A 26,357-nucleotide genomic window follows, 5' to 3' on the forward strand; every position below is an offset into this window, starting at 1 on the left:
ATAGCAGTATAGATAGAAAAAGTCTGTATGTGTGTGTTGTCAAATGGTAAAAGCAGATTTGACTTGCTATTCTGATACTGTTGCTACTCTGTCACCTGTATTGTGTGCTATGAAGAGTGGCTATATTGAACCAGATCTTAGAAACATTGGAAAAAGTGTACATCATCCCAAGTCTATGATCAGGATATGTCCAGTTTTCCCCAGTCCTCAGATTCCCTGCTTTAATCATCTTAACATATCCACTTGAATATATTTATTTTTTACTCATAAAATACACTTTAATTGGGTTCAAAGAGAATTAATTTAAAATATAGCAATCAAGGACAGTGCCAGTTGACAAGAGTTTCCACCCTTTCTGTAAATAGCTTTAACAGAAACTCCTACATGTTAACTTGATAGTCAAGGAAACCGTTAATTATAACTTAAAATACTTGAAGACACAAGAGCACAGATACTGTATTCACATTAATTCATATATGTAATTTTTATCTTATTAGACAGTTCCTATAAAATACCAAGTTTCTAACTAGGATTGTGGTGTAAAGAAAAAATAGGCAATTTAGTAGCTGAGTTTTTACTAAAGACGCAATCAACTAACAGAGGTAAGACACTTATTCCCTCATCACCTTGTACCTTGTATTTAGCCAGTGTAAGATCATCCATTGGTGCAGAGGGCAGAGGTTTGCAGCAGGATCTGAGGCCTGCCCATAAGACTTGCAGCTCTCACTGTTCTGTGCACTTCATTACAACAACTCTACCCCCACCCCAAACCAAACGAAAGAAACTGTTGCTCTTGACTTGGGGAATATTTGGTGAAGGTGGTAATTTAATAAAGTATGTCACTAAATACAACATGATTTTACATTGTAAACTTCTTAAAAACTCAGTTGAAGATATTTAACATGCATCTTGTATGTTCTTGTAAAATATATGGGGTTATATATGTATGTTTTCAGTTTGCCTAGATGATAATCTATATAATAAAGAGCCAGGGTCGTAACAACCAATTACGACCAAAGGCTTGACCAGACAGTCTGGACCAGACTGGAAGTCAGTGCTGGGTTGCCGTGGTGACCCAGCACTGACTGCCTAGGGGGCTGCAGATCAGGCCTGGAGAGAGGCCTCCAGAGAGAGAGAGGCAGGGTCTGATCCGTAGACACTGTCGCAGCCTTTGATCAGAATTTGCCTCTCTTTCTCTCCTGGCCTGCCCAAAGGCCACGCCTCCATTTTTCTCCAGGCCTTCATGGGGATGCTGATCAGCCCTGCCTTTCTGATCAGGCCCCGTTGATAGGCCCAGAGATGCTGATTGGCATAGAAACTGACCAATCAGAACCAAATCTGAGTCAACTGTGAGGAGCCAATGGCTGCCTAGGAGGCGGAGCTTTTGACACTGACTGGCATAGAAACTGACCAATCAGAACCAAATCTGGGTCAACTGTGAGGAGCCAGTGGCTGCCTAGGAGGTTGAGCTTTTGACGCTGACTGGCATAGAAACTGACCAATCAGAACCAAATTGGCTGGCAGAGGAGGGCAGTTGGGGGCAAGATCGGGCCTGCAGGGGAGGGCAGTTAGGGGTGATCAGGCAGGCAGAGGCAGTTGGGGGTGAGATCAGGCAGGCAGAGGCAGTTGGGGGTGAGATCAGGCGGCACGGGAGGGCAGTTAGGGATGATCAGGTAGGCAGGGAGAGGCAGGTAGGGGCGATCAGGCAGGCAGGGAGAGGCAGGTAGGGGCGATCAGGCAGGCAGGCAGAGAGGTTAGGGGCAATCAGGCAGGCAGGTGAGTGGTTAGGAGCCAGTGGTCCCAGATTGTGAGAGGGGTCCCTGATTGGAATGGGTGCAGGCTGGGCTAAGGGGGCTCCCCCCCCCACACACACATGAATTTCATGCACCGGGCCTCTAGTTGTGCTATAAAGTTTGTTCTGCTTCTGTTTTCATCAACACATTTGCAACCTATTTCCATGTTGAATGTGTGCTGCACTTCCAAGATCACAACAGTATTCTACATTTTCAAGATAGATTTCAGGTTTTACATTTTACTTTTTTTTTTTAAAATATATTTTATTGAATTTTTACAGAGAGGAAGGGAGAGAGATAGAGAGTTAGAAACATCGATGAGAGAGAAACATCAATCATCTGCCTCCTGCACATCTCCCACTGGGGATGTGCCGGCAACCCGGGTACATGCCCTTGACCGGAATCGAACCTGGGACCCTTGAGTCCGCAGGCCGACGCTCTATCCACTGAGCCAAACCGGTTTTGGCATTTACATTTTACTTTTATGTCTTTAATCCATCTGGAGTTTTTGTGTGTGTGTGTGTATTGTAAATTAGGGATACAATTTCTTCTTTATTTAAGTTATCCAGTTTCCCAAATACCATTTACTAAATAATACATCCTTTCTGTACTGATTTGTGATATCAATTTCATCATTTATCAACTTACCATAGATGAAACTGTGGTGTTTTTTTTTTTTAATTGGTGAGAGAGAGAGAGAGAAGGAGAGGGAGAGGGGGGGAGGGGGAGGGGAGGGGAAGAGGGCAGCAGGAGACACATCGATATTGATTTGTTAACCCACTTATTTATGCATTCATTGATGGATTCTTGTATGTGTTCTAATTGGGGATCATACCCACAACCTTGCCATATTGGGATGATGCTCTAACCAACTCAGGCGGGTACCCGGCCAGGGCTAAATGAATCTGTTTTGGAGATACTTATTCTGTTGCATTGGTTTTATTGTCTGTTCCCTTTTTTCGGGAACTGTTTTTTTCTGGAATATGTCACAGTGTCTGGTAGGGCAGGTCTTCTTTTTGTTCTTCCTTTTAAAATTTGACTTAGCTATTTTATAGATTTTTAGTTTATCTAATTTTAAAAGTGTTTGACCTCAAAATTATGTATACTTTGCATACTGCTCTGTAACATGCCTTATTTTTAATTTAACAATGAGTAACTTGAGTATATGGCAGATTATTTCCTTGAAGTGACATACTCATTTCACTTATATTTACTTTTTTATTTAACACTTTTGGTTTCCTTCATTTGTTCCTATGGGTTGGAGTTACCAGCTGGTGTCATTTCTTTAATATAATTTAGTTTCCACTACCTCCTTTGTGCTTTTATTGTCAACTAGAGGCCCGGTGCACAAAAATTTGTGCACTTGGGGGGGCGGACGATGGGGCGGGGTCCCTCAGCCCGGACTGTGCCCTCTCACAGTGTGGGACCCCTCGGGAGATAACGACCTGCTGGCTTAGGCCTGCTCCTGGCTGGCAGAGGGCAGGCCCAATCCCTAGGTGCAGCCCCTGGTCGGGCTCAGAGCAGGGCTGATTGGGGAGTTGGGGCGCCGCCCCCTGTCATGCACAGAGCAGGGCGGATTGGGAGGTTGCGATGCCACCCTCAGTCACGCTCAGGGTAGGGCCGATTGGGGGGTTGGGGCACCGCCCCCTATCACACTCAAGACAGGGTCGATGGGGAGGTTGGGGCGCTGCCACCTGTCATGCACAGAGCAGGGCCCATCAGGGGGTTGGGGAGCTCCCCCCTGTCATGCACTCAGCAGGGCGGATCAGGGGGTTGGGGCGCCGCCACTGTCACACTCAGGGCAGGGCCAATGGGGAGGTTATGGCTCTACCCTGTCACACACAGAGCAGGGCCTGTGGGGGATAGGGGGGGTCGTGGCGCCGCACCCTGTCACACACAGAGCCGCATGGCGATCAGAGGGTTTGGGCGCTGCCTCCTGTCACACTGATCTGGTGCCAGGAGGCCTTGCAGCTCCGCTGATCCCTGTGCTGGGAGGCATATTACCCTTTTACTATATAGGATAGAGGCCTGGTGCATGGGTAGGGCCAGCTGGTTTGCCCTGAAGGGTGTCCTGGATCAGGGTGGGGGTCCCCACTGGGGTGTCTGGCCAGTCTGGGTGAGGGGCTGAGGGCTGCTTTCAGGCTGGCAATTGACTAAAGCTCCCAACCACTCCTTTTTTTCTTTTTCTTCTTTTTTTTTATTCTGGGCCAGCTTTAGCTCTGGCTCTAGCTCTGAGGCTTCCGCTGCTATAATCGAAACAAAGTACAACTCTAGCTCTGAGTTCCCGGCTGGCTGAAAGCTTTTTTCTGGGGTTTTGTTTAGCTTCTATATTTGCAACATAGTTTCTTAGAGTTGTAGCTCAGAGGCCGGCAAGTCAGGCGGGGAACGTTGCAGTCTGCAGTCACTGGAGCAAGCAAGCCTCATGTTTGCTTCCAGCTGCCTGGCTGCCGGCCGCCATCTTGGCTGACAGTTAATTTGCATAAGGATATGCTGATTAGCCAATGGGAAGGGTAGCGGTCGTACGCCAATTACCATGTTTCTCTTTTATTAGTGTAGATTATGTTACATTTCTATATGTTATAGGCCTAACAATAAAATTATATATGTACTAGAGGCGGTCCCTCAGCCCGGCCTGCACCCTCTTGCAGTCCAGGACCCCTCGCTCCTTACCGCCTGCCTGCAGTGGAGGTGGGAGAGGCTCCCGTCACCAGCTTCTGGCTGAGCGGTGCTTCCCCTGTGGGAACACACTGACCACCAGGGGGCAGCTCCTGCATTGAGCGTTTGCCCCCTGGTGGTCAGTGCGTGTCATAGCAACTGGTTGTTCTGTTGTTTGGTCGATTTGCATATTAGGGTTTTATTATATAGGATTGTTTCATATACTTATATTAGAGGAAATACATTTATACTGTATATCTAATTACCTTTACCAGTGTTCTTTGTTTTCTTGTATGTATGTATATTTGAATTTTTATTTTGGTTTACTTGCTTTCAATTCTAAGAATTTCCTTTAGTATTTCTTGTAAGGTGCTTTGCTAGCAACAAATTCTCTCAGTTTTTGCTTAATGGGAGTATTTTTTTTAAAAAAATATATTTCACTGATTTTTCACAGAGAGGAAGGGAAAGAGTGTCAGAAACATCGATGAGAGAAACATCGATCAGCTGCCTCCTTCACACCTCCCACTGGGGATGTGCCCGCAACCAAGGTACATGCCCTTGACCAGAATCAAACCTGGGACCCCCTAGGATGCAGGCCGTCGCTCTATCCACTGAGCCAAACCGGTCAGGGTAATGGGAGTATTTTTATTCACCTTTATTTTTGAAAGACAGTTATGCTGAATATAATATTCTTGGTTGACAGTTTTTCTTTCAGCACTTTGAATATGTCATCTCACAGCCTTCTGGCCTTCATTGTTTCTGATGAGAACTTATGTTGTGGGGTTTCCTTGTAGATGCTGAGTAATTTTCTCGCTGCTCTCAAGATTTTCTCTTTCAGCATTTTTACTATGGTATGTCTGGGTATAGAGATCTTTTCATTTATTCTACTTGGAGTTTGTTGAGCTTGGATGTGTAGATTAATGTTTTTCAGCAAATTTGGATAGATAATATATCTTTAAAATGCATACCTTTCAAACTGAAACTTTATACCCTTTAAATAAATACTAAATCCCCAAGCCTTCTTTGTTTCAGCCCCTGGCAGCCACCATTCTACTCTCTGTCTCTGAATTTTACTATGTGTTATAGCATATAAGTAGAATTTTACAATATTTGTCCTTTTCGTATGGCTTATTTTGCTTTACATAATGTTTTCAAGGTTTATCCACGTTTTACCTTATGACGAAATTTTCCAGAATTTGAATATTCTTAGGTGTTGAAATTAGGTATTCCTAATTCTTAGGCGTTAAAACTTTTTTTCTTCCTGACTTCTTTTATTTTTACTTCACTTTTATGCGGTCTGTTTTTTAAGTACTATCTACCTAGTTTTACATGTTGTTTGTTTAATTAGTAAATAATAATCTAGATTAGGAAGTAAAACAAAATAAACTACTTTACCTTTAAGAAGGTTGATGGTTAGAGCATCAGCCTGTACACTGATGGTTTGATTCCCGGTCAAGGGCAAGTACTTGGGTTTCCGGTTCAATCTCTGGCCTGTTTGGGTTCATGTAGGAGGCCACCAGTCGATGTTTCTCTCTCACATTGATGTTTCTCTCTCTCCCCCTTCCCCTGCACATTTCCCTTTTCCCCTCTCACTCTCTTTAAAAATCATTAGAAAAAATATCTTGGGTGAGAATTAACCAAAAAATAAAAAAGATTGATGGTGGTATGCTATGCTGCTTATGGAATAACTAATACATAAGTTATATCGTTTTAGAATATTTAATTTGGGGGTCTTTTGTTTTAAAAAAAGTAAATTATAACATACTTCTCATTTGATTGTGATTTTGTGGAATTGGTGGTCCCCAATTTTTATTTTAAATTTCCTTTTTGCATATTTGATGGATTCTGATACATTTCTATCAGTAAACAAGGGTCATTTCTATAGTGATTCCCCAGAGGGAGGTCATGACTACCCTTCCAATGAGTTAAATATACCCAGCTACCCCAAAGTCGTCACTGGTTAGTGTGTTTTAACTACATGTGGCATAAACATTTTTGTTCTTTATCAAGTGCTTGTGAAATTGTGCCATGTAACTTTTTTTTTGTCTAAACGCAATTATGATATTCAAAGCATCTTTTGCTCATGACCATGGCCTATCCACTTCAACTTAGAGCTGTTATTTTGATGATAGCTGCCTTTATTTACCTTGGAGTGGTTGCTGAATCGTGGCCTCACTTTGGATAGGCACTGAATAAATATTGAAACTGCTATCATTCTGTGTTAAACCTCTTTGTTTCTTGGAAGGTATTTGTGACTTTGAGGTACTTGTTATATTTTACCTCCATCTAAGGTTTTTAATAAATCAAAATTTTTAATATATGATATCAGTGGAATAAAATAAGCTCTATCAGTAAGTTAATCTTATGGCTATCTTTTATTTTCTGAAACAGAGACTCTACAGGGGCAGGTAATTCACTGGTCCACAAGCGGTCTCCTTTACGTCGAAACCAAAAGACCCCAACATCCTTGACCAAGCTGTCTTTACAGGATGGATATAAAGTCAAAAAGCCAGCATGTAAATTTGAAGAGGGTCAGGATGTCCTAGCTAGATGGTCAGATGGCTTGTTTTATCTTGGAACTATCAAAAAGGCAAGTTACCTTAATATAAGATATCTTTTGCAGTTTTTGCAGTAAACGTTTAATAATTTTGAATTTAAATTTAACTCTGTTTTTTATTTTAAAAGAAGTCACCAGTATTCCTCTGTATTTCAGATAAACATATTGAAACAGAGCTGCTTCATCATTTTTGAAGACAGTTCTAAATCCTGGGTTCTCTGGAAGGACATCCAAACAGGCAGGTGCTACTGTTTCTCTTGAACATGATTTATACTAAAATTTGATATTTTCCAACTTATCATTTTTGAGTGTTCAGTAGTGTATTAAAATACCTCAGAATCACTTTTAAGGAGAGGCTTAAAAAAAAATCGACTTGACCTTCGTAGTCTTCGGGAAGTTATAATTTATATCAGTGATTTTCAATCTTTTTCATCTCCTGGCACACATAAGCTAATTACTAAAATTCTGAAGCACATAAAAAAATATATATTTTTCCAGTCTGACCAAAAAAAAAAAAGAAGGTATAATTTTGATTCATTCATACCGGACAGATATTGTTGTGTTGGCTGTTGTCATTTTTTTATTTGACAAATCTAAGGGAAAAGAGGTCAGTGCCCCTGACTAAATAGTTAGGTAATGCACATTTTAAAAATTCTTGCAGCACTGTGGTTGAAAATTGCTGATCTATATTAAAAACTGCAAAAAAAAAAAAAAAAGAATCACTCTGTTAGGGTAGAGGTAGACTACTAACTACTAGAAGACGGGTGTGTCACTATTGTTAGGACCCTTCTAAGAACTTAGAAGAAACGGTTTGGGCTTCATTTTAACTGTTACTTGCTTATATTAGTACAAAGTACTATAAAGAGCTAATAGGTATTGAGGACATATTTTTTGTCAGATGCTTGGGGGAATTAGAACATAATAAAAGGCTGAGTACTAGAAATATTCATTAATACAAATGGTTTAAAATGATCAATTATTTTTTAATGTTTATATGGGAAAATAAGTACAGGTACACCTTGGTTTGGTTGTAGGTACATTTTTTTTTTTATTGATTTTTTTACAGAGAGGAAGGGAGAGGGATAGAGAGTTAGAAACGTCGATGAGAGAGAAACATCGATCATCTGCCTCCTGCACACCCCCCACTGGGGATGTGCCCGCAACCAAGGTACATGCCCTTGACAGGAATCAAACCTGGGACCCTTGAGTCCGCAGGCCGACGCTTTATCCACTGAGCCAAACCGGTTAGGGCGGTACATTTTTTATACTCTCCATTTTTACAAACTATAATTGCTGTGTGCTATTTGAATCTGCTATTTTAAATAAAGGTGTTTTTCTAGGTATCTCTTTCATGGTAGGTGCTTTATTTTTTTTTTTTTTTAAAAGTATGATTATTAAAATCTGAGTACTTTACACACTAATGCAGCACTTTTTAAAAAATTGTAAGTTTTGCCCTAGCTGGTTTAGCTCATTGGATAGAGCGTTGGCCTGGGGACAGAAGGGTCTCAGGTTCGATTTCAGTCAAGGGTGGGTACCTAGGTTGCAGATGCCTTCCCAGACTGGGCCCTGGTTGGGGCGGTGCAGGAGGCAGCCAATCGATGTGTTTCTCTCACATCGATATTTCTCTTTCCCTCCCTCTTCCACTCTCTCTAAAAATCAATGGAAAAATATCTGTGTGTGAGGATTTTTAAAAGATGTAACAGTTTTTATTGTTGTTGTTGTTACTTATTTTAGAGAGAGAGGAAGGGAGAGAGAAACATCCACTAGTTGCCTCCCGCACATGCCCTGAAGGGGAATCAAACCCACCACCTTCTGGTGTATGGGACAGACGTTCCAACTGATTGAACCATACTAGCCAGGGCTAAAGCAGCACTTTTGGTTTTGCTTTTACTAGGTCAATAGGCCTGCACAAAGACCTCTGTTTTCTATTTCCTGTTGTAGAAAGGAGATATAAATTCTCTTTCCCTGAGGGGTAGATGGATACCTTTCTAAAGTATTTAGCGATTGGGTTTTGTATTGGATTCCCAACTGCAACTTTATGATAGGTTACTGTGTGTTGTATGTTTTAAATCTGGAATTGATGGGTCAGTGAGAAAAGTGCTAGGAGGATAGATAGGATGTCTTCAACAGTAGTGATATTGAGCAAATCTTATCACCTGCATTAGGAATTTCTCTTTTTTAGTTTGTAAATGTGACTCTGTCTTTGGTGGGTCTGAAACACATATACTGCCTCTATTCCCTTCTATTAGCTATGTATCCCTTTCATCTTTTCTACCTTTTCAAGGTTCCTGTGAGTTAAAATACAGGTTTCTCAGTCTTTTGTCTCTTCCCTCCCTCCATTCCTTCTTCCCAAAGACCAGTGGTACATAGGGATAGAAAGTTGTAATGAAAGTGAGGGTCCTATCCAACATGTGCCCCACCAGTGCATCAGTTTAGTAGTCTGTGGTGGTTCTTTCCTCACTGGCTGCTTTTACTAGCCTTAGAATTACCAAGGATTACTCTTTGGCTATTAACTTTGTAATAGCTAGAAAGTAGCACACACATAACTTGGAGTTGCTATAAAATGAGGAAGTGAACCTGAAAATTGCATTATGACAGATTTCAGTGTGGAGAGTAGCTTTAGTAGTTTTCTTTCTATAATAACAGATACTAGCAAAATAATAATAAATTAGCATAATTTCACTCATGTAATAAGATTCCTTTGAACAGATTACATAAATAAGGAAGAATATATAGTCATGTTAGTAATCAAAGAAATGTGCATTACAACAGGGAGATAACATGTTAAAACCATTAAATGAATTTAAAGGGATTTTTAATCTTAATACCTAAATACTATTTTGGTTTCTGGGAAAATGATACACTGCTGATGACAGTGTAAATTTCTATTTTGGATATTTAAACAGCAGCATTAAATGCATAAAAATGTTTTATACTTTTTAATTTATACAGCAGACTCATTTTAGTAGTTTATTCTAAATAAATAATTCAATATTTAAAAAATTAGATAAAAAATGTTTACTGTAGCTTTATTTTAATAATAACAAAAAATTTGAGATATCGAAGATGAAATGGCTTGAATTAGCACTGGCTTTTCTGAGGAACTGCCTTCCCCCACAACCAGCCCAGCTGGTTGCAATGGGAGTCAGATTAAGCACCTACCCCAATCTAGGACTATTGGTTCTTTTCCAGGGAATTACAGATTTGGACAGAGAGGTTCCAGGCCAGTCTGGTTGCTCTCCTTATTCTAGCCAAAAATCAGAAGATGTGGGGAGGCCAGCTTTAGTCAACTGTGCAGAGAAGAAGACAAACCCTGGGAAAGCAGGAGGCTAGAGAGGACAAGACACTGAAACAGACAAGGAAAAAATGCAAAAAAATGAACAAACAAGAAATTTGGTAACCTGTCTGTAAGAATAGAGGGTGTAATAAAGTAAATTTGGTTCTTTCCCTGGATGGAATATTATGTAGTTACTAGAGGCCCAGTGCATGAAATTTGTGCACGGGAGGGGGGGGGGGGGTGTCCCTCAGCCTGGCCTGCACCCTCTCTAATCCGGGACCCCTCAGAGGATGTCCCTCTCGCAATCCAGGATCATTGGCTCCTAACCGCTTACCTGACTGCCTGCCTGGTCGCCCCTAACCCCTCTGCCTACTTACCTACCTGATGCCCCTAACTGCTCCCCTGCCTGCCTGATTGCCCCTAACCGCCTCTAACTGCTTCCCTGCTGGCCTGATCGCCCCTTACTGCTCCCCTGCTAGCCTGATTGCCCCTAACTGCTCTCCCCTGCTGGCCTGATCGCCCCTAACTGCTCTCCCCTGCTGGCCTGATCTTCCCTAACTGCCTCTGCCTTGGCCCCCACCACCTGGCTTTGTCCAGAAGATGTCCAGTCTAATTAGCATATTACCCTTTTATTAGTATAGATTTGAAGTTATAATTTTGAAAACTGCGGTGTAAAAAATGCTTTTTAAAAAATGTATTTTTATTGATTTCAGAGAGGAAGGGAGAGGGATAGAGAAATAGAAGCATCAGTGATGAGAGAGTCATTGATTGGCTGCCTCCTGCACGCCCCCAACTGGGGATCGAGCCTGCAACCTGGGCATGGGCCCTTTACCAGAATCAAACCTGGGACCCTTCAGTCCACAGGCCGACTATCTACTGAGCCAAACCAGCTAGGGCTAAAAAATGCTTTTGATAGAAGGAATATTAAATAGTATTAATGAAAAGAAGCATCTCACAGTGTAGAGCAGTGGTCCTCAAACTTTTTAAACAAGGGGCCAGTTCACTGTCCCTCAGACCCTTGGAGGGCCGGACTATAGTTTAAAAAAAAACTATGAACAAATTCCTATGCACACTGCACATATCTTATTTTGAAGTAAAAAAACAAAACGGGAACAAATACAATATTTGTATTTGCATGTGGCCTGCGGGCCGTAGTTTGAGGACCCCTGGTGTAGAGTATGGACTCTAGTATATCTAGTTTTGAATCCTAGCCTTGATACTTTCTGACTGAAGGTCCTTGGATTAGTTACTTTATCTTTCTGAACCTCACGTCTTCTCTTTAGAGAGGATATTTATCTATAAAAGTTGTAGAATTAAATAAAATAGTATATGTCAGGAGCCTAACAATGCTTGGTTCAGAGCACAAAATTGAAATTTTTTTATTGTTGCTATGTGAATAAAGCATGTATATGAATATTTTAACTATGTATATTTAAATAGATGAATAGAGAATATTGGAAATGTGTTAGAGTGATAAAATCATATTTTAAAATTTATAGAATAAAATTGCTTTTAGAATAAAAGTGTTTTAGAATAAAAATGTTTAAGAAAGAAATAATTTATCTATTCAGGTAAAAAGTAAAATTATTAACTGGGACCCCCAGATTTTATTGCAGTGGGATTTTGTTAGGGTATATTATTGGCACCAACCATATTTCCATATTTCAGAAGCTGAAAATTAATAATTGGTGTTCAGCTCTTTCATAAATTAGTAAATAAAAAGAAGTGTTCCAAACCCAGAGGAAAAGGAGTCATTGATACATCTTCCTTGCGCTTTTTCTTTAGTCTCATGATGTTAGGCAGTGTAGGGTGAGCGAACACATGTATATTCATGGGTGGGTATGTGTTTTGGAGAGTAGTTCTAGTGTTGACAAAAACAACCTCCCAGGAGAATGGGAATATTAGAATGATAAAGGATCCTGCCTGAGAGCAGTTTAAATTATATCCACTGCCAAAAAGCAGGTTAAGTTATGAATGTAGATAGTTAGAAATCAGTTAGAGGTCAGAACATAGAAAGGGAGCAGAGAGATAGCATTTTGTGTATAGTACTTTGGCTTAAAAAGAAATCATTATGATCTAGTGAACAAACATTGCCAATATAGGCTCCTCACTGAGTCAAAAAGTAGTTTTGTTAAATGGAACACTTTATTATTATAAATAAATAATAAAATTATTTAAATATTTCAGGAGCCACTGGAAGTGGGGAAATGGTCTGTACAATATGTCAGGAAGAGTATTCAGAAGCTCCCAATGAAATGGTTATATGTGATAAGTGTGGCCAAGGTAAACATTGATTTCTTTTAATCTTGTGGAAAAGTTTGTGAAGATTAATGATTAAAAATTACTTTACAATGTTAATTTGAAGCTGTTATGATAAATTTACTCATCAGTTGTAATTATATTAATGTAGGAAAAGAAAATACTAATGCATTTAAATTGTATTTATTAATAAAATAGAATTTGCTTTATGCTTTTTTTGATATTAAGGATATCATCAGTTGTGTCACACACCTCACATTGATCCCAGTGTGATTGATTCAGATGAAAAATGGCTCTGTCGACAGTGTGTTTTTGCAACAACAACAAAGGTATCTTTTAAGTGTTTTGGGCTAAAGCCCTAAATGGAATTTATAAGGCATTATCAACATAATGATTGTGTACGTTGAAAGTTTATTTGAATGAAATGAGCAGTCAATGCTGAGTAGAAAGAGGTGCTGGTTATTGTTTGGCTAATGATGCTTAAGTGACTTGCAGCTATTTTTGCACTTATTTTCTGATTGTGGTCTTGGAATTGGGGCAATAATTTGAAAGAAAAGCTAATAAGAAAGATTATTAGTCAGGCTGTTTTGTGATATGCTTAGAAATTTAGAATGGAAATGCCTTCAGAAGTTTCAGAAGCATTTTTAATTTATAGAATTGTATTTAAAATTTTATCCTTCACTCTTTTAAATAATCTTTTCCCTCTAATATAGAGGGGTGGTGCGCTTAAGAAAGGACCAAATGCCAAAGCATTGCAAGTCATGAAGCAGACATTACCCTATAGTGTGGCAGACCTTGAATGGGATGCAGGTCATAAAACCAATGTCCAGCAATGTTACTGCTATTGTGGAGGCCCTGGAGAGTAAGTAAATATAGTTATTTAATACCCTTTAAGTAATTTTTATTTTTTTATATTGTCAATTTTATTTTTGTTACTGATTTTGGTGTCGGAGTAATAGTGAATTGTAAATTTATGGAAGTATCAGTAAAGAAAATTGAGGGAGGGGAATTAGAGGCTGTAGTTTTAATCATCTTTTTAATTAAATATTTGCTAAGAAATGAATCAGTTCTAACTAAGAATGTTTAGGAATTTACCTTTAACTTCTGATCAGTGGTCCTAGTTCTGCTCTTTGGAACTAAACAAATACTCTTATCTCTCTGAGGAGGTAACTCTTAAAGTATTTCAATCCAGCAATCACATTTCTTACTCCCATCACTTACATACCAATAATGTTCTCTTTTCCAGGCTAAAATCTCCATTGCCATAAATATTTTATGACATAAATATTCTTTATGACATGACTTCCAAACTGCATTTCTTGCTCATAGTTTTTAAAAGTTACTCTTGAAATACGGTGTTATGATTAGAAAATTCACTGTTTCCAAGAATAGTCTTGCAGAAAATAATGGGACTATTAGAGTTCTGGACATTATACTTCTGTAATTGCAAAGAGAGATTGTATTACCTTTCTTTTTTTTTTTTAAATATTTTATTGATTTCTTACAGAGAGGAAGGGAGAGGGACAGAGAGTTAGAAACATCGATGAGAGAGAAACATCGATTAGCTGCCTCCTGAACACTCCCTACTGGGGATGTGCCTGCAACCAAGGTACATGCCCTTGACCATAATCGAACCTGGGACCCTTCAGTCCGCAGGCCGACGCTCTATCCACTGAGCCAAACCGGTTAGGGCATGTATTACCTTTCTTTAGTCATCCCATCTTATTCTTTTGATTTAACTATTTAAATTATAATTATTTTTTGTTTGTCGTATGAGACTCTGCTTCTCTTAAGATGATGCTGTCTAGGAGAAGACTGGAACATATAGGTAATTGATGATGAATAAATGAACATATAAATTAGTGAAATTTTAGTTCTGTATTCTGCCTCATCTCTGATCTTAGGGACTTTTTGTGATTTAACATTTTTATAATACTTCTTAGTTTTTGGTCACCTGCACATTTAAGAAACTAGTTTTTAAAAATCACTTCTAAAATAGATACAATAAACTTATTTATAACTAGCATTTAGTTTAAAGCATTATTCAAAGTAGGTGGAAAGTATTATAGACATTATTTTGGGAGATAGATCATTCATTGTTCTGTACCATGACTACATGAGCTGATATTGCTAACAACTAACTTCAGCACCTAGCAGAGTAGTTATTTGAACACAAGCACTGGAACATAGTTTATTTATTAGTCTTTGTTGAATGACTGACCTTACTTAGTATCAGTCTTCTTACCTTTGTGTATATGTAGCTTAAAATTTATGCGGGGCTGACTTGTTGAGCAACAGAATTATTGGGAGAAACACATTATTTGGGTGGCAAATAAGGATATCAATATATCAAAACCATGTAGTAACTGAAAAGAAAGGATAATCCTCAATTGAAGGTTGAGTTTTAGCATCTTCAGCTGTTTAAAACAACAAAATCTTTCACAAAGCCTTTACCACCTGGTAGAGTCTTAGATTAGATGTATAATTATGTTAATCAGTTACATTAAATTGCTATATAGTCATGTGCCATCTAACGATGGGAATACTTTCTGAATACATCATTAAGCAATTTCATCATTGTGTGAACATTACAGAATATACTTATACAAACCTAGATGGTATACACCTAGGCTGTATGGCATGTCACTGTGACATATGTGGTCTATTGTTGCCCGAAATTATGTCATGCATAACTTATACTTGTTTCCATTTTAATAGACAAGAATAATAGAAACACAGTGAAAATATAGAGCTGCTTATGCCCATTTGATATATGGGGTAAACACCCATACACATCAGTGACCTATGGAACTTCTCCTAGAGCAGCGGTTCTCAACCTGTGGGTCGTGACCCCTTTGGGAGTCGAACGACCCTTTCACAGGGATCGCCTAAGTCTAAGACCATCGGAAAACACATATATAATTACATATTGTTTTTGTGATTAATCACTATGCTTTAATTATGTTCAATTTGTAACAATGAAAATACATCCTGCATATCAGATATTTACATTACGATTCATAACAGTAGCAAAATTACAGTTATGAAGTAGCAATGAAAATAATTTTATGGTTGGGGGTCACCACAACATGAGAAACTGTATTAAAGGGTCGTGGCATTAGGACGGTTGAGAACCACTGTCCTAGAGTATAGAGTGTGAAAAAATTCCCAGGATTGTGTTTCGACATAGATCCTAGACTAGTGTAGGAACCAGGCACTTATTGACTAGAAATAGATGTATCTTTCTAGAGCTTATAAATTCTCACGAATAAGAGAGTTGAAGTGGTTAATATGAATGACATTTTTGAGAAAGAAAAAATTTAGTGCTACGTGTAGTAGAAATGTGATCCTATAAGCACAATGCCACTTAAAAAAAAATACTTTACATCATCAAAAGGTAGTAATTTTAATCTTAACTTTTTTCTCATAGCTGGTATTTAAAGATGCTACAGTGCTGCAAATGTAAGCAGTGGTTTCACGAGGCTTGTGTGCAATGCCTTCAAAAGCCAATGTTATTTGGAGACAGGTGAGAAGGGCATTTGGACTTTACTGTTTGATTAAAAAAAATTTTTATTTAGCTTTTTTATTGTGGTTATATTTGCAGTTTTTGATTTCTAGAAGTAGTTTTAATAGTGATTTGTAAAGGAGTCACCTTAGAGGGAAAATATTGAGTAATATATTTAAATTATATATAATTTGAAAGTACACATAATTTTTATGCTTTTGGATATTATTTCAAAAGGCTTTTAAGTATTTGATTAGTGATTACATTTCCTTGTATTGCCCCACAATGTTCTAAACTATTCTCATTGGTATCTTCCTTTAAAGAACCTCAAAGAGATCCTGTGACAGAACATTGGAAAAGGACAAAACCTTGATACACACAACTTATACCTTAGACCTAAGAATTTCTAAAAGTAGACTTAATGTGCTTTCTGGATTAGGAGAATGTAGAATATAAGAGAGAACTCTAGGAAGACAAATTAAAGATTAGAACACTAAACTTGGCATAAAAAAGTCTGGTTTTAAATCTTGGCTTATGCCATTAATTTATGCCATCTTTCTGAGCTTAGGAAGGTCAACATGTCTCTCTGATGTATACCTTTGATTACACAATAATTACAACTTTTCCTTTTTCCTTAGGTTTTATACATTTATTTGCTCTGTCTGCAGTTCTGGACCTGAATACCTCAAACGTCTACCATTACAGTGGTAAGTGAGGACATTTCTGTTAAGGAACAAAAGAGAGCCATATTCTTAAACCTACAGGATAAAACTGTAGATATATTTACTTGGTTTAAGTAAAAATTTGGTCATCTTTACGTATAGCTTTATTTATTTTCTATTGTTTATCCTTAAACCTGATGTCATCTTCACCAAGGATTAGCTAATTATATTGAAAAAGTTATATAGCCATTCATTTTCTAATGACTTTTTAAAATACCCTTTATATCTCCAAAACTCTTACTTATCTTTCTAGTTCTTTTGGGCCTTCAGAATAGCATATAGTAGAAGAAGGTTTTTATTACAAATATGCCAATTTCTGCTTCTGAGTAGCAATTCTTGGGCATGGGAAGTATAATGAATTTGGGAGATTTAATGATAAAATATTTATACGGTAGTTCCCCATTATTCATGGGAAATATGCCCAAGACTCCAAGTGAATACCTGAAACTTTGGATAGAATCAAACCTCGTTATATACTATGGTTTTTCTTATACATACATAAATACACTTTACAGCTTCTCTTTGGAAAATTGCCATCATCGCTACTCTTGAGCTTTGTGTTCATTATTTAGTAAAATAAGGGTTACTTGAACACAAGCACTGAGATACTGTCACAATCCATCTAATAACCAGGATAGCTACTAAGTGACTAATGGGCAGGGTAGTTCAGCCTGGATCCACTGAACAAAAGGATGACTCACACCCCAAGGGGGACAGAGTGGGATGGCACAAGATGTTGTTATGCTACTCAGAACAGCACACAGTTTAAAACTTAGAAATTGTTTATTTCTGGAATTTTCCATTTCATATTTTTGAACTGCAGTTGACTGCAGGTAACTTTAAAACTTTGAAAGCAAAACTGACACTTAGGAGTACTATGTAGTAAGTACTTAGACATTTTTATTAAATGTTTTGCATATTTTAGGAAAAGATAACACTTGAGAATCAGGCAAAGTCTAATAAAGTATGATCTATACAGTAGTTTATATATAGTAGTAAAAACAAAATTTTTTTATTGTAAGGTGTTTTTTTTTGAAATCAGATTCTTTTTTAATGCATTTTAAGAAATTATTCAAATATTTTTTAGTTTATAGTTAGTTTAGGATAAGTAAATGTTTAGTTAATGCTTTCCAATTATTTTCAATGTAATTATTTATTACATTATGAATATGACTTAGGATATTGCCCCTCTGTTCACTTAAGTATTTTACATTGGATTTTTAAAATTACTGGTGTTATAAAAAATTGTGTGATTTCTTAACAATAACCAAAAACATTGTTTTTTGTATATTTTGATTACTTTGGATTCCAGGGTAGATATAGCACACTTATGCCTTTACAACCTAAGTGTTATTCACAAGAAGAAATACTTTGATTCTGAACTTGAGCTTATGACATACATTAATGAAAACTGGGATAGATTGCACCCTGGAGAGGTAAGTGATTTTAGAGCAGACTTCATTAGCTACTTGATGTCTTTTTCTGTTTTTGTAAAGCTTAAGACATATGTATAAGCCACCCATCTAAAGTAGAATTTTATTTTTAATTCAGGGAGAAATAATTCCTGTAAGAATATCAAGACCAGCCCTCTCATCCTCCTGTTTGTTGCCTGATGAGTAGGGGAAAATATGTAGGAGGAAGTAAATTTCTTTAATCTTTCATATTCTGAAGTGAGAATCATTGTAGTTAAAGGTAGAAGGGAGGGAGAAATCATTATTGGTTACCTTACTTATGGTTCCTCCTCCTATGTTTTCCATCAACTTTAGAGATGTAACTAACACTCTTTACAAATTTCTTGTTGGCACTTGCTTGTAAATCTTTGACTTCTGGGAATGTTAGGACCCATTAATAGTGTTAAAAGAATGAGTTAGAGTGAAGCTACCTGAGTTGGAGATTTTCTCCCTCATTCAGACATCTCATTCTGCTTTTCATTTGCAAAATATAACCACTCATGCTGGATATACAAAGGATTTTTTTTAAAGCAATATAAAAGTTAATGCACATACATTGAAGAAGATTTTGAAACCAAAGAATAGCACAAAGAAGAAAGTAACTAGAATAACTTTAGTAGTTATCTGGTATTTAGCATTTAGTTATAATTATTGAAATACGGATATTAAGTACTCCTGGGTTAAATAAAAATTGTTTTATAATATGTGGAATGAGATGAATTTTAGTCACACATCACATTTTGAGGTAAAAATTGAGTAAACTGATTTGAAATTTAGGAAGAATTCCTATATTTGAAGCCTTTAGACATGTGGCAGTTTATAAGGTTCATATCAAATATGACCTTAAGGGTTTTGTTATTATATTGGGGGTTTTATGGGGCATCCCAGAGAGCATAGTGCACATTTATTTAAAAGTTAGTTGGTGGGCTCTTCCGGGGACAGTGACTTCAGGCATTCACCACGGTCCAGCGTTTGACATACCGTTGGAGGCTGTCCTACAATACAGGCTGTCCTGAATCCCTGGTAATAGAATTGTTTGCCTTTATACCAAGAAGTTTGGGAAAGCACCAAAATCTGCATGTGGTGTGTGCCCAGGCCGACTTAGAGGCGTTTGTGCTGTGAGAACTAAAGTTCTAATGAGGTTGTCTAAAACAAAAAAACATGTCAGCAGGGCCTATGGTGGATCCATGTGTGCTAAATGTGTCTGTGACAGGATCAAGTGTGCTTTCCTTATTGAGGAGCAGCACATCATTGTGAAAGTGTTGAAGGCACAAGCACAGAGTCAGAAAACTAAATAAATTTTAAAAATGAAGCTTTTTTTTGAGTAATAAAGACAATTAAAAGGCCAAAAAAAAGTTAGTTGTTGGTAGATCAGTGGCATAAAATAAAACACTTGCAGAATACTTAGATTTTAAATCTAAGGATATTAAAATCAGCTGAACTAAGATGTCTTGATTGTTAGAAATTGAAATATAAATAAGGTAAGAGTTTGTTAAATGCTTATTTTTCTGAAGTTTAAGAGAAAAGTGATTTGTAAATTTGATAAATTTTAATAAACTGATTAGTATAAAAGAAAAAAGTATGTGTATGGTGCTAGTAACTGTAATGTTCTTTTTTATTTTGGTTAATCCTCACCTGAGGATATTTTTTCCATTAATTTTTGGAGAGAGTGGAAGGTAGTTGGGGGAGAGGGGAAGGAAGAGAGAGAAACGCACTCCAGCTGGGGACTAGATTGAACCTGCAACCCAGGTACATGCCCTTGACCAGGAATTAAACCCAAGACCTTTCAGTGCACAGCTGACACTCTGACCACTGAATGACACTGGCCAGGGCTATAGTGTCCTTAATAGTCATCTTAATATCTTATGTTCTAATACATTTATTTAAAATGTTTTTATTCTGTTTCAATATTGGAAGCACTTTGATTTTACCCCCCTCCCCTCAAAGAAATGTTTTTATTCTAGCCTTGTTTCTTCAACAGTTTATATGCAGATACATCTGATTTCCTGTTAGTACATTTCATGTTTTACATGATTAAATACTGCAGCAGTTACTTCATGTAGAGCTCAGAGGTGGAAACCTTTTTGCCGCCAAGAGCCATTTGGATATTTATGACATCATTTACGGGCCATACAAAATTATCAGCTTAAAAATTAGCCTGCTCTGTTTGGTCAAATATTTAATTAACTTACTGCTAATGCCTTGGCATGGCAGGACCAAATGATTTCATGGGCCTTAAACGGCCCTTAGGCTGGACATTCCCTATCCCCGATGTAGACAGGGGCGTACATATAAAAATTCAAGTTGTTTTATTTATTTTAAATGCTATATTTTTTATTAAAATAATATTTACATTGTAGGTAAGAGGTTGAAAGTAGAAAACAATAAAAATAACAATTAGGCTATTTTTAAAAAATGAGTTCAGTTAATGAATTTCAGGTACTTAGTTCTTTTTTTTTTAATATATATTTTATTGATTTTTTACAGAGAGGAAGGAAGAGGGACAGAGAATTAGAAACATCAATGAGAGAGAAACATCAATCAGCTGCCTCCTGCACACTCCCTACAGGGGATTTGCCTGCAACCAAGGTACATGCCCCTGACCGGAATCGAACCCGGGACCCTTCAGTCCGCAAGCAGATGCTCTATCCACTGAGCCAAACCAGTTAGGGCAGGTACTTAGTTCTAGCTGAACTTCTGATACATATCAGAAGAAATTTATTTCATCAATAGATACATATTTTCATTTTCTGTAGTTTATGAGATAATGTCTTAGAAATAAGAAATTTCAATTTTTTATTTGACAATCTAGAAAAAATTTTTATTTAAAAATTAAGGAAAACTTGATTACAATCAAATAAAAACTTTACAAAAAATTTTACTTTTCTGAGGAGCATTTTTTTGAGCCATCAAATTATCAGAACAAATGACTTTTGAGTCATTTCTTATTGCTCTTTTTCTACATTAAAAAATTGTTCAGACTTCTTAGATTAGTCATATGTCCTCAGTCTGGTTATGTACAAATGGAGCTTCAGGTTAATTTTCTACATCTATCCTATATAAAAAACGCCTAATATGCTAAGTGTCCGGTTGTCCAGTCATCCGTTCAACCAATCAAAGCATAATATGCTAATGATATGCTAAGGCTGCTCAACCACTCGCTATGACGTGCACTGACCACCAGGGGCCAGATACTCAACGCAGGAGTTGCCGCCTGGTGGTCAGTGCGCTCCCACAGGGGGAGTGCCACTTGGCCAGAAGCCAGGCTCACAGCTAGCGAGCACAGCAGAGGTGGTGGGAGCCTCTCCCATCTCCGTGGCAGTGCTAAGGATGTCTGATTGACGGCTTAGGCCCGCTCCCACCAGAGCCTTCCTTCCCCTGGCTGCCGGCACCGGCATCCAGGATCCGGGCTGCCCAGAAGGGAGCAGGCCTAAGCGTCAGTCAGACATCCCCCAAGGGCTCCCAGACTGTGAGAGGGTGCAGCTGGGCTGAGGGACCCCCTCCAAGTGCACGAATTTTGTGCACTGGGCCTCTAGTCTATAATAATAAAAGCATAATATGCTAATTAGACTGGACGTCCTTCCGTTTGACCTTCCAGACTAAGCCAGGGCTGCGAGGGAAGCCCGGGTGCCAGATGCCTGCGGGCGGCCAGAGGGAAGCCTGGTTCCTGGGTGCCTGCCAGCGGCCAGAGGGAAGCCCGGGTTCCGGGTGCCAGAGGGAAGCCGGTGCTGGCAGCCAGGGGAAGGAAGGCCTACTCTTGCATGAATTCTGTGCATCAGGCCTTCTAGTATATATATAAAAGCCTAAGCGACCGGCCAGCTGTCTGAACGGTAGCCCTGACATGCACTGACCACCAGGGGGCAGATGCTCAATGCAGGAGCGGAAACCATAGGCATGGTAACATGGAACAGACTGATGAATCTCAGAGGGGTGTGGGGAGGGAGGAAGGGAGGGTGGGAAGAGATTAACCAAAGATCTAATATGCATACTAGAGGCCCGGTGCACGGATTCATGCACTGGTGGGGTCCTTAGGCCTGGCCTGGCCTGCGTCCTCTCTCAATCCCGTACCCTTCGGGGTATGTTGGAGAGCCAGTTTCAGCCCAATCCCTGCAGGCCAGGCCAAGGGACCCCATCGGTGCAACGAATTCATGCACCAGGCTTCTAGTCTTTATATAATAAGGAGACCATAAAATTTATGCCAGTTGGTAATGTATATTCAGTGATTTTAATTTAGTTTACTTTTAAATGTATATGATAGTAGAAACAAAGAATATAAGCAATGGATTATTTCAGATTATTAAAATAGTAAATCTTTAGTTTAACTAAAATTGAATTACAAATTGAATTTTGTCACTAATTCAAATTTAAGTTACAAAAAAATGTCTTTTTATTTATATTTGTGTTCAAAATTTTATAAAATAGCATTAACAACATGAGAAATACTGTATGCTGAGTATATTATTGGTTAATTGAGTACCTTGGAGTACCCGAGGGTCATTTTGAACATCAACTCTTATTATACAGACTATAGATGATATGACATAGACACTTGCTCTAGGAGTTTCTCCTCAAAAATGACACAAAGCAGAGAAGTAGTTACGATTTTATTCTCTCAAATGTGGAGTTTTCTCCCTTATTCCATGTAGGTAAAAAAGAAAAATCTTGTAATGATTTGGAAAGTTGAGATTTTTATGGCATTTTGTTTAGGTATATATAATGGACACCTAGTCATAGGGAAACACTCTCATATTTAACACTAGGGGCCCAGTGCATGAATTCTTGCACCTTGATAGGAACTGTGGGCCACAAAGCTGCGGTGGGCCCATCCTTTATACCCCCGCCCAGCCCCTCCCGCTGCGGCCCCCAGTTTCCTGTTTGCTGGCAGCCCCGCTCCTGCCAGCAGCCCCGCTTCTGCTGCCACTGCTCCCACACACTGACGGCATCAGCCCCACTTGCACCTGCTGATGGCATGGAGCGATTGGGGCCGGTGCTAGCAGCTGGTGCGAGAGGCGGCTGCCGGCCCCATCGCCCCTCAGGAGCAGGGGGAGGTGGAGAATCCCTCAGACGCAATTGGGGCCGGCAGCCGCTGCTCGCCCCCGCTGACTTATATTTGCGGGATATAAGGGGAAAAGCATAGATAAAACTCACCGCTGCTGACGGTGCCGAACAATCTGGGCTGGCGCTGGGCGCCAGCAGCGAGTGCAAGCAGCAGCTCCAGTGCTGGCAGCAGGTGCGAGGGACCGTGGCGCGCGGAAGCAAAAAATTTTCAGTAACCACCAGAGGCTTGCCCCGATGACAGCAACCAGCGCCCCACCTTGGTCTGGCAAACCCTCTCACCATCCCGCCATGGCCAATCCCTGCCATGGTTCTGTACTCTGCCACATGCTGCTGACGCCTGCCATGTTCCGCACGCGCCCCCTGGTGGTCAGCGCATGTCATTGTGACTGGTTGTTCGGTTGTTATACCCTTTGGTCTATTTGCATATTAGGGTTTTATACATATAGATTGCCAAGATAAATTATAACATATGATGACTCTGGCTAAAGTCAAATGGTATTTCTATGTTGTTTGAGAAGCCTAATAAATAATTATTTACATTTCTAGTTAGTTGAACAATTTTATATTGAATCAGTGGTGTCTGTTCAGTATTTTGTACTTTTTTTTATTTGGTATAAAGTAGTACTGTGAACTTTTTTTTATTTTAGAGAGAGAAAGGGAGAGAGAAACATTGATGTGATAGCAAAACATCAATTGGCTGCCTCCGGCATGTGCCCCTACCAGTTATCAAACCTGGGACCTGGGTCTGTTCCCTGGCTGGGAATTGAACCCGCCACCACCTTTTGATGCACAGAAGATGCTCTAACCAAGCCACATAGGTCAGGGCCCGTGACCTCTTTTAATGACAAAAAGAAGTTTCAGAATCATTAAATGTCTTTCATAGTGAAAGGCAAATTTAACATTTATGTAGCATATCTATTTTTTCAGTTGGTTATTTTCAGGATTGCTGTGAAAAGAAGCTGGAACTTTTAGAACATATAGAACATATAATTTGATATGTTTTCTTATGTAAATTTTTTTATATCTTTGAGAAGTAGTGAGTTAATGATTTCATTGAGTATAGCTGTTTGAGAATCTGTTTTGGAATGTTTTCTTGGGATTAGTAAAAATGTGTAATATAATATTTAGGACCCCAAATAAAGGTTGCTTAAGGTTTTTATTTAGAATGATGTATCACTGTTGTAGCAGATTTCTTTTGGGAGTTAAAATGAGATATCAGTATTTTCTAAAATCTGCCTGTTATCATTTGTCTTTGATTCCTAATGTGATTTGAAGTCCTAGTTCTGAAAGGACTACCCACTTTTCTGTTAACTGTGGTCTTAACAATGTGTAGAGTGCTATCTCACTTTTGAGGGATATAAGGGGAAAAGCATAGATAAAACTCAAATGAAATACTATGGCAGAAATGATGTTTTGGCTAATGGGAAATGTGGTATGATAGAGCAGGTATAATAAGAAATCTAGTTAACAAAAACACATGGGGCCTTGAGTGTTATATATTAGCATGTAGTATATAAGTCTGTGGACAAATTACTTAAGCTGTCATGCTTAAGCCTATGTGGCAGGGAATTCAACATGAATAATTGAATGGTGGAAAGAGTTGTAGCTATACATAATATCATTTATGTTGTACAGAAATATACAACCCTGAAAGTAAAAGCACAGTGTGAGATTGGTGTTTTCTAATACAGAATATTTTATTTACACTTCAGTCACACTCTTAGTTTTCAAAACACAGAATGGGATCCCTTGACCTCATTATGCAAATTGAAATACAGTCCTATGCAGTTATAGCCCAGGAGTGCTGAAGGAACTTAAAGATAAAATTTCTGAGAGCTATAGAGAATAAGTATTAAAAGAAGATGAGACTTCATTGTGATTTTTAAAAAGGAAAAAGGAGTGTATTTGAGAAATTAGAAAGTCAGTTGTTGTTTGTCAGCCAAATTGAAGAGCAGATTTTTCAAGTGCATGGTTTGAGAAGCAGTAGGGAAATAACACTGATTTATTAGGATAAATCATGTTAAATACTCTGGATTCTTTTTTGTTATGGTTAGCAAAACTGGTATGGGCATGGTGTACCGTAGTGCAACTCAATTTCATATTAGACAATGAAATGTGAACTAGTTAAAGTAAAAATTAAATGGATTTGTAACTAATCAAATGATAGTAACAAAAGCAAAGTCTTGGGAAAATATATATATTTTTAATGATTTTAGAGAGAGAAAGGGAAAGAGAGGGAGGGAGAGAGACAGAAAAACTCCGATTTGTTGTTCCACTTAATTGTGCATTCATTGGTTGCTTACTGAATGTGTCCCTACCAGAGATCGTACCCGCAACTTGGCATATGAGGATGACGCTCTAACCAACTGAACAACCTGGCCAGGGCCTTGGCTTGGAAATACTCTTGAGGGAGAGTTTATTCTTGAGGGTGTGTCTACCCTCAATATAGCAGAATCAAGAGAAAAAATAATTTTGAACACTGAGCTGCAAACAAAATCAGATTAACAATACAGTGGGGCCTTGACTTACGAGTTTAATTCGTTCTGTGATGGAGCTTGTAACTCAAATTACTCGTATGTCAAATCAAAAAGTGAACGAGTGAGACACGTGATGCTGGGCTGATGTTGTGGCATTCACTGTGACGTTCGCTGCGCCAACTAGCGGTGGGGTATCTGAAGCTGGTTTGTAACCCGAATTTTAGCTCGCAACTCAAAGCAAAAAATCGGCCGAGAGATGGCTCGTATCTCGAAAAACTCGTTAGTCGGGACACTCGTAAGTCAAGGCCCCACTGTAGTTATAAAGTTCTGCTTTTAGGTTTAAATACACAAACGGTACAGAAGAAGCAGGTATAACAGGAAATACTTGACTTGATAGAAGTTCATCTGATCAGATTTTATTTTATTTATTTATTTTTAAAAAATATTTTTATTGATTTCAGAGAAAAAGGGAAGAGGGAAAGAGAGATAGAAACATCAATGATGAGAGAGAATCATTGATTAGCTGCCTCTTGCACGCCCTCTACTGGGGATTGAGCCCGCAACCTAGGCATGTGCTCTTGACCGGAATCAAACCTGGGATCT

The 26,357-nt window shown here is 38.6% G+C and overlaps 2 protein-coding genes across 5 annotated transcripts in view; both read left to right on the forward strand.

Moving 5' to 3' along the window:
* MTF2 (metal response element binding transcription factor 2) overlaps window positions 1-26,357 on the forward strand; it is an 80,041-nt gene that overhangs the window by 41,517 nt on the left and 12,167 nt on the right. For 2 of the 4 annotated variants that reach the window (XR_011470261.1, XM_070405606.1), the window contains exons 2-9: window positions 6,840-7,038; window positions 7,162-7,243; window positions 12,470-12,565; window positions 12,770-12,870; window positions 13,255-13,403; window positions 15,972-16,067; window positions 16,685-16,753; window positions 18,081-18,204. Coding sequence is in view for 3 of the 4 variants with exons in the window: in XM_070405606.1 (XP_070261707.1) it covers window positions 6,840-7,038; window positions 7,162-7,243; window positions 12,470-12,565; window positions 12,770-12,870; window positions 13,255-13,403; window positions 15,972-16,067; window positions 16,685-16,753; window positions 18,081-18,204 (916 nt within the window). In the remaining variant the exon portion in view is untranslated. Of the gene's footprint in view, window positions 1-6,839; window positions 7,039-7,161; window positions 7,248-12,469; window positions 12,566-12,769; window positions 12,871-13,254; window positions 13,404-15,971; window positions 16,068-16,684; window positions 16,754-18,080; window positions 18,205-26,357 lie in introns of those variants that run through there. The other 2 variants (XM_070405607.1, XM_070405608.1) reach the window with 2 other exon arrangements.
* On the forward strand, window positions 18,935-19,645 carry LOC139004395 (large ribosomal subunit protein eL34-like). The gene is given in 3 exon segments (XM_070407326.1): window positions 18,935-18,964; window positions 19,189-19,219; window positions 19,222-19,645. Coding segments are annotated over 3 exon segments (357 nt in total). The 3' UTR covers window positions 19,518-19,645.

This window comes from Myotis yumanensis, unplaced genomic scaffold, assembly GCF_028538775.1.
Source record: "Myotis yumanensis isolate MYYU_CA2020_CCGP unplaced genomic scaffold, mMyoYum1.0.hap1 SCAF_2, whole genome shotgun sequence".
Classification (NCBI taxonomy): domain Eukaryota; kingdom Metazoa; phylum Chordata; class Mammalia; order Chiroptera; family Vespertilionidae; genus Myotis; species Myotis yumanensis.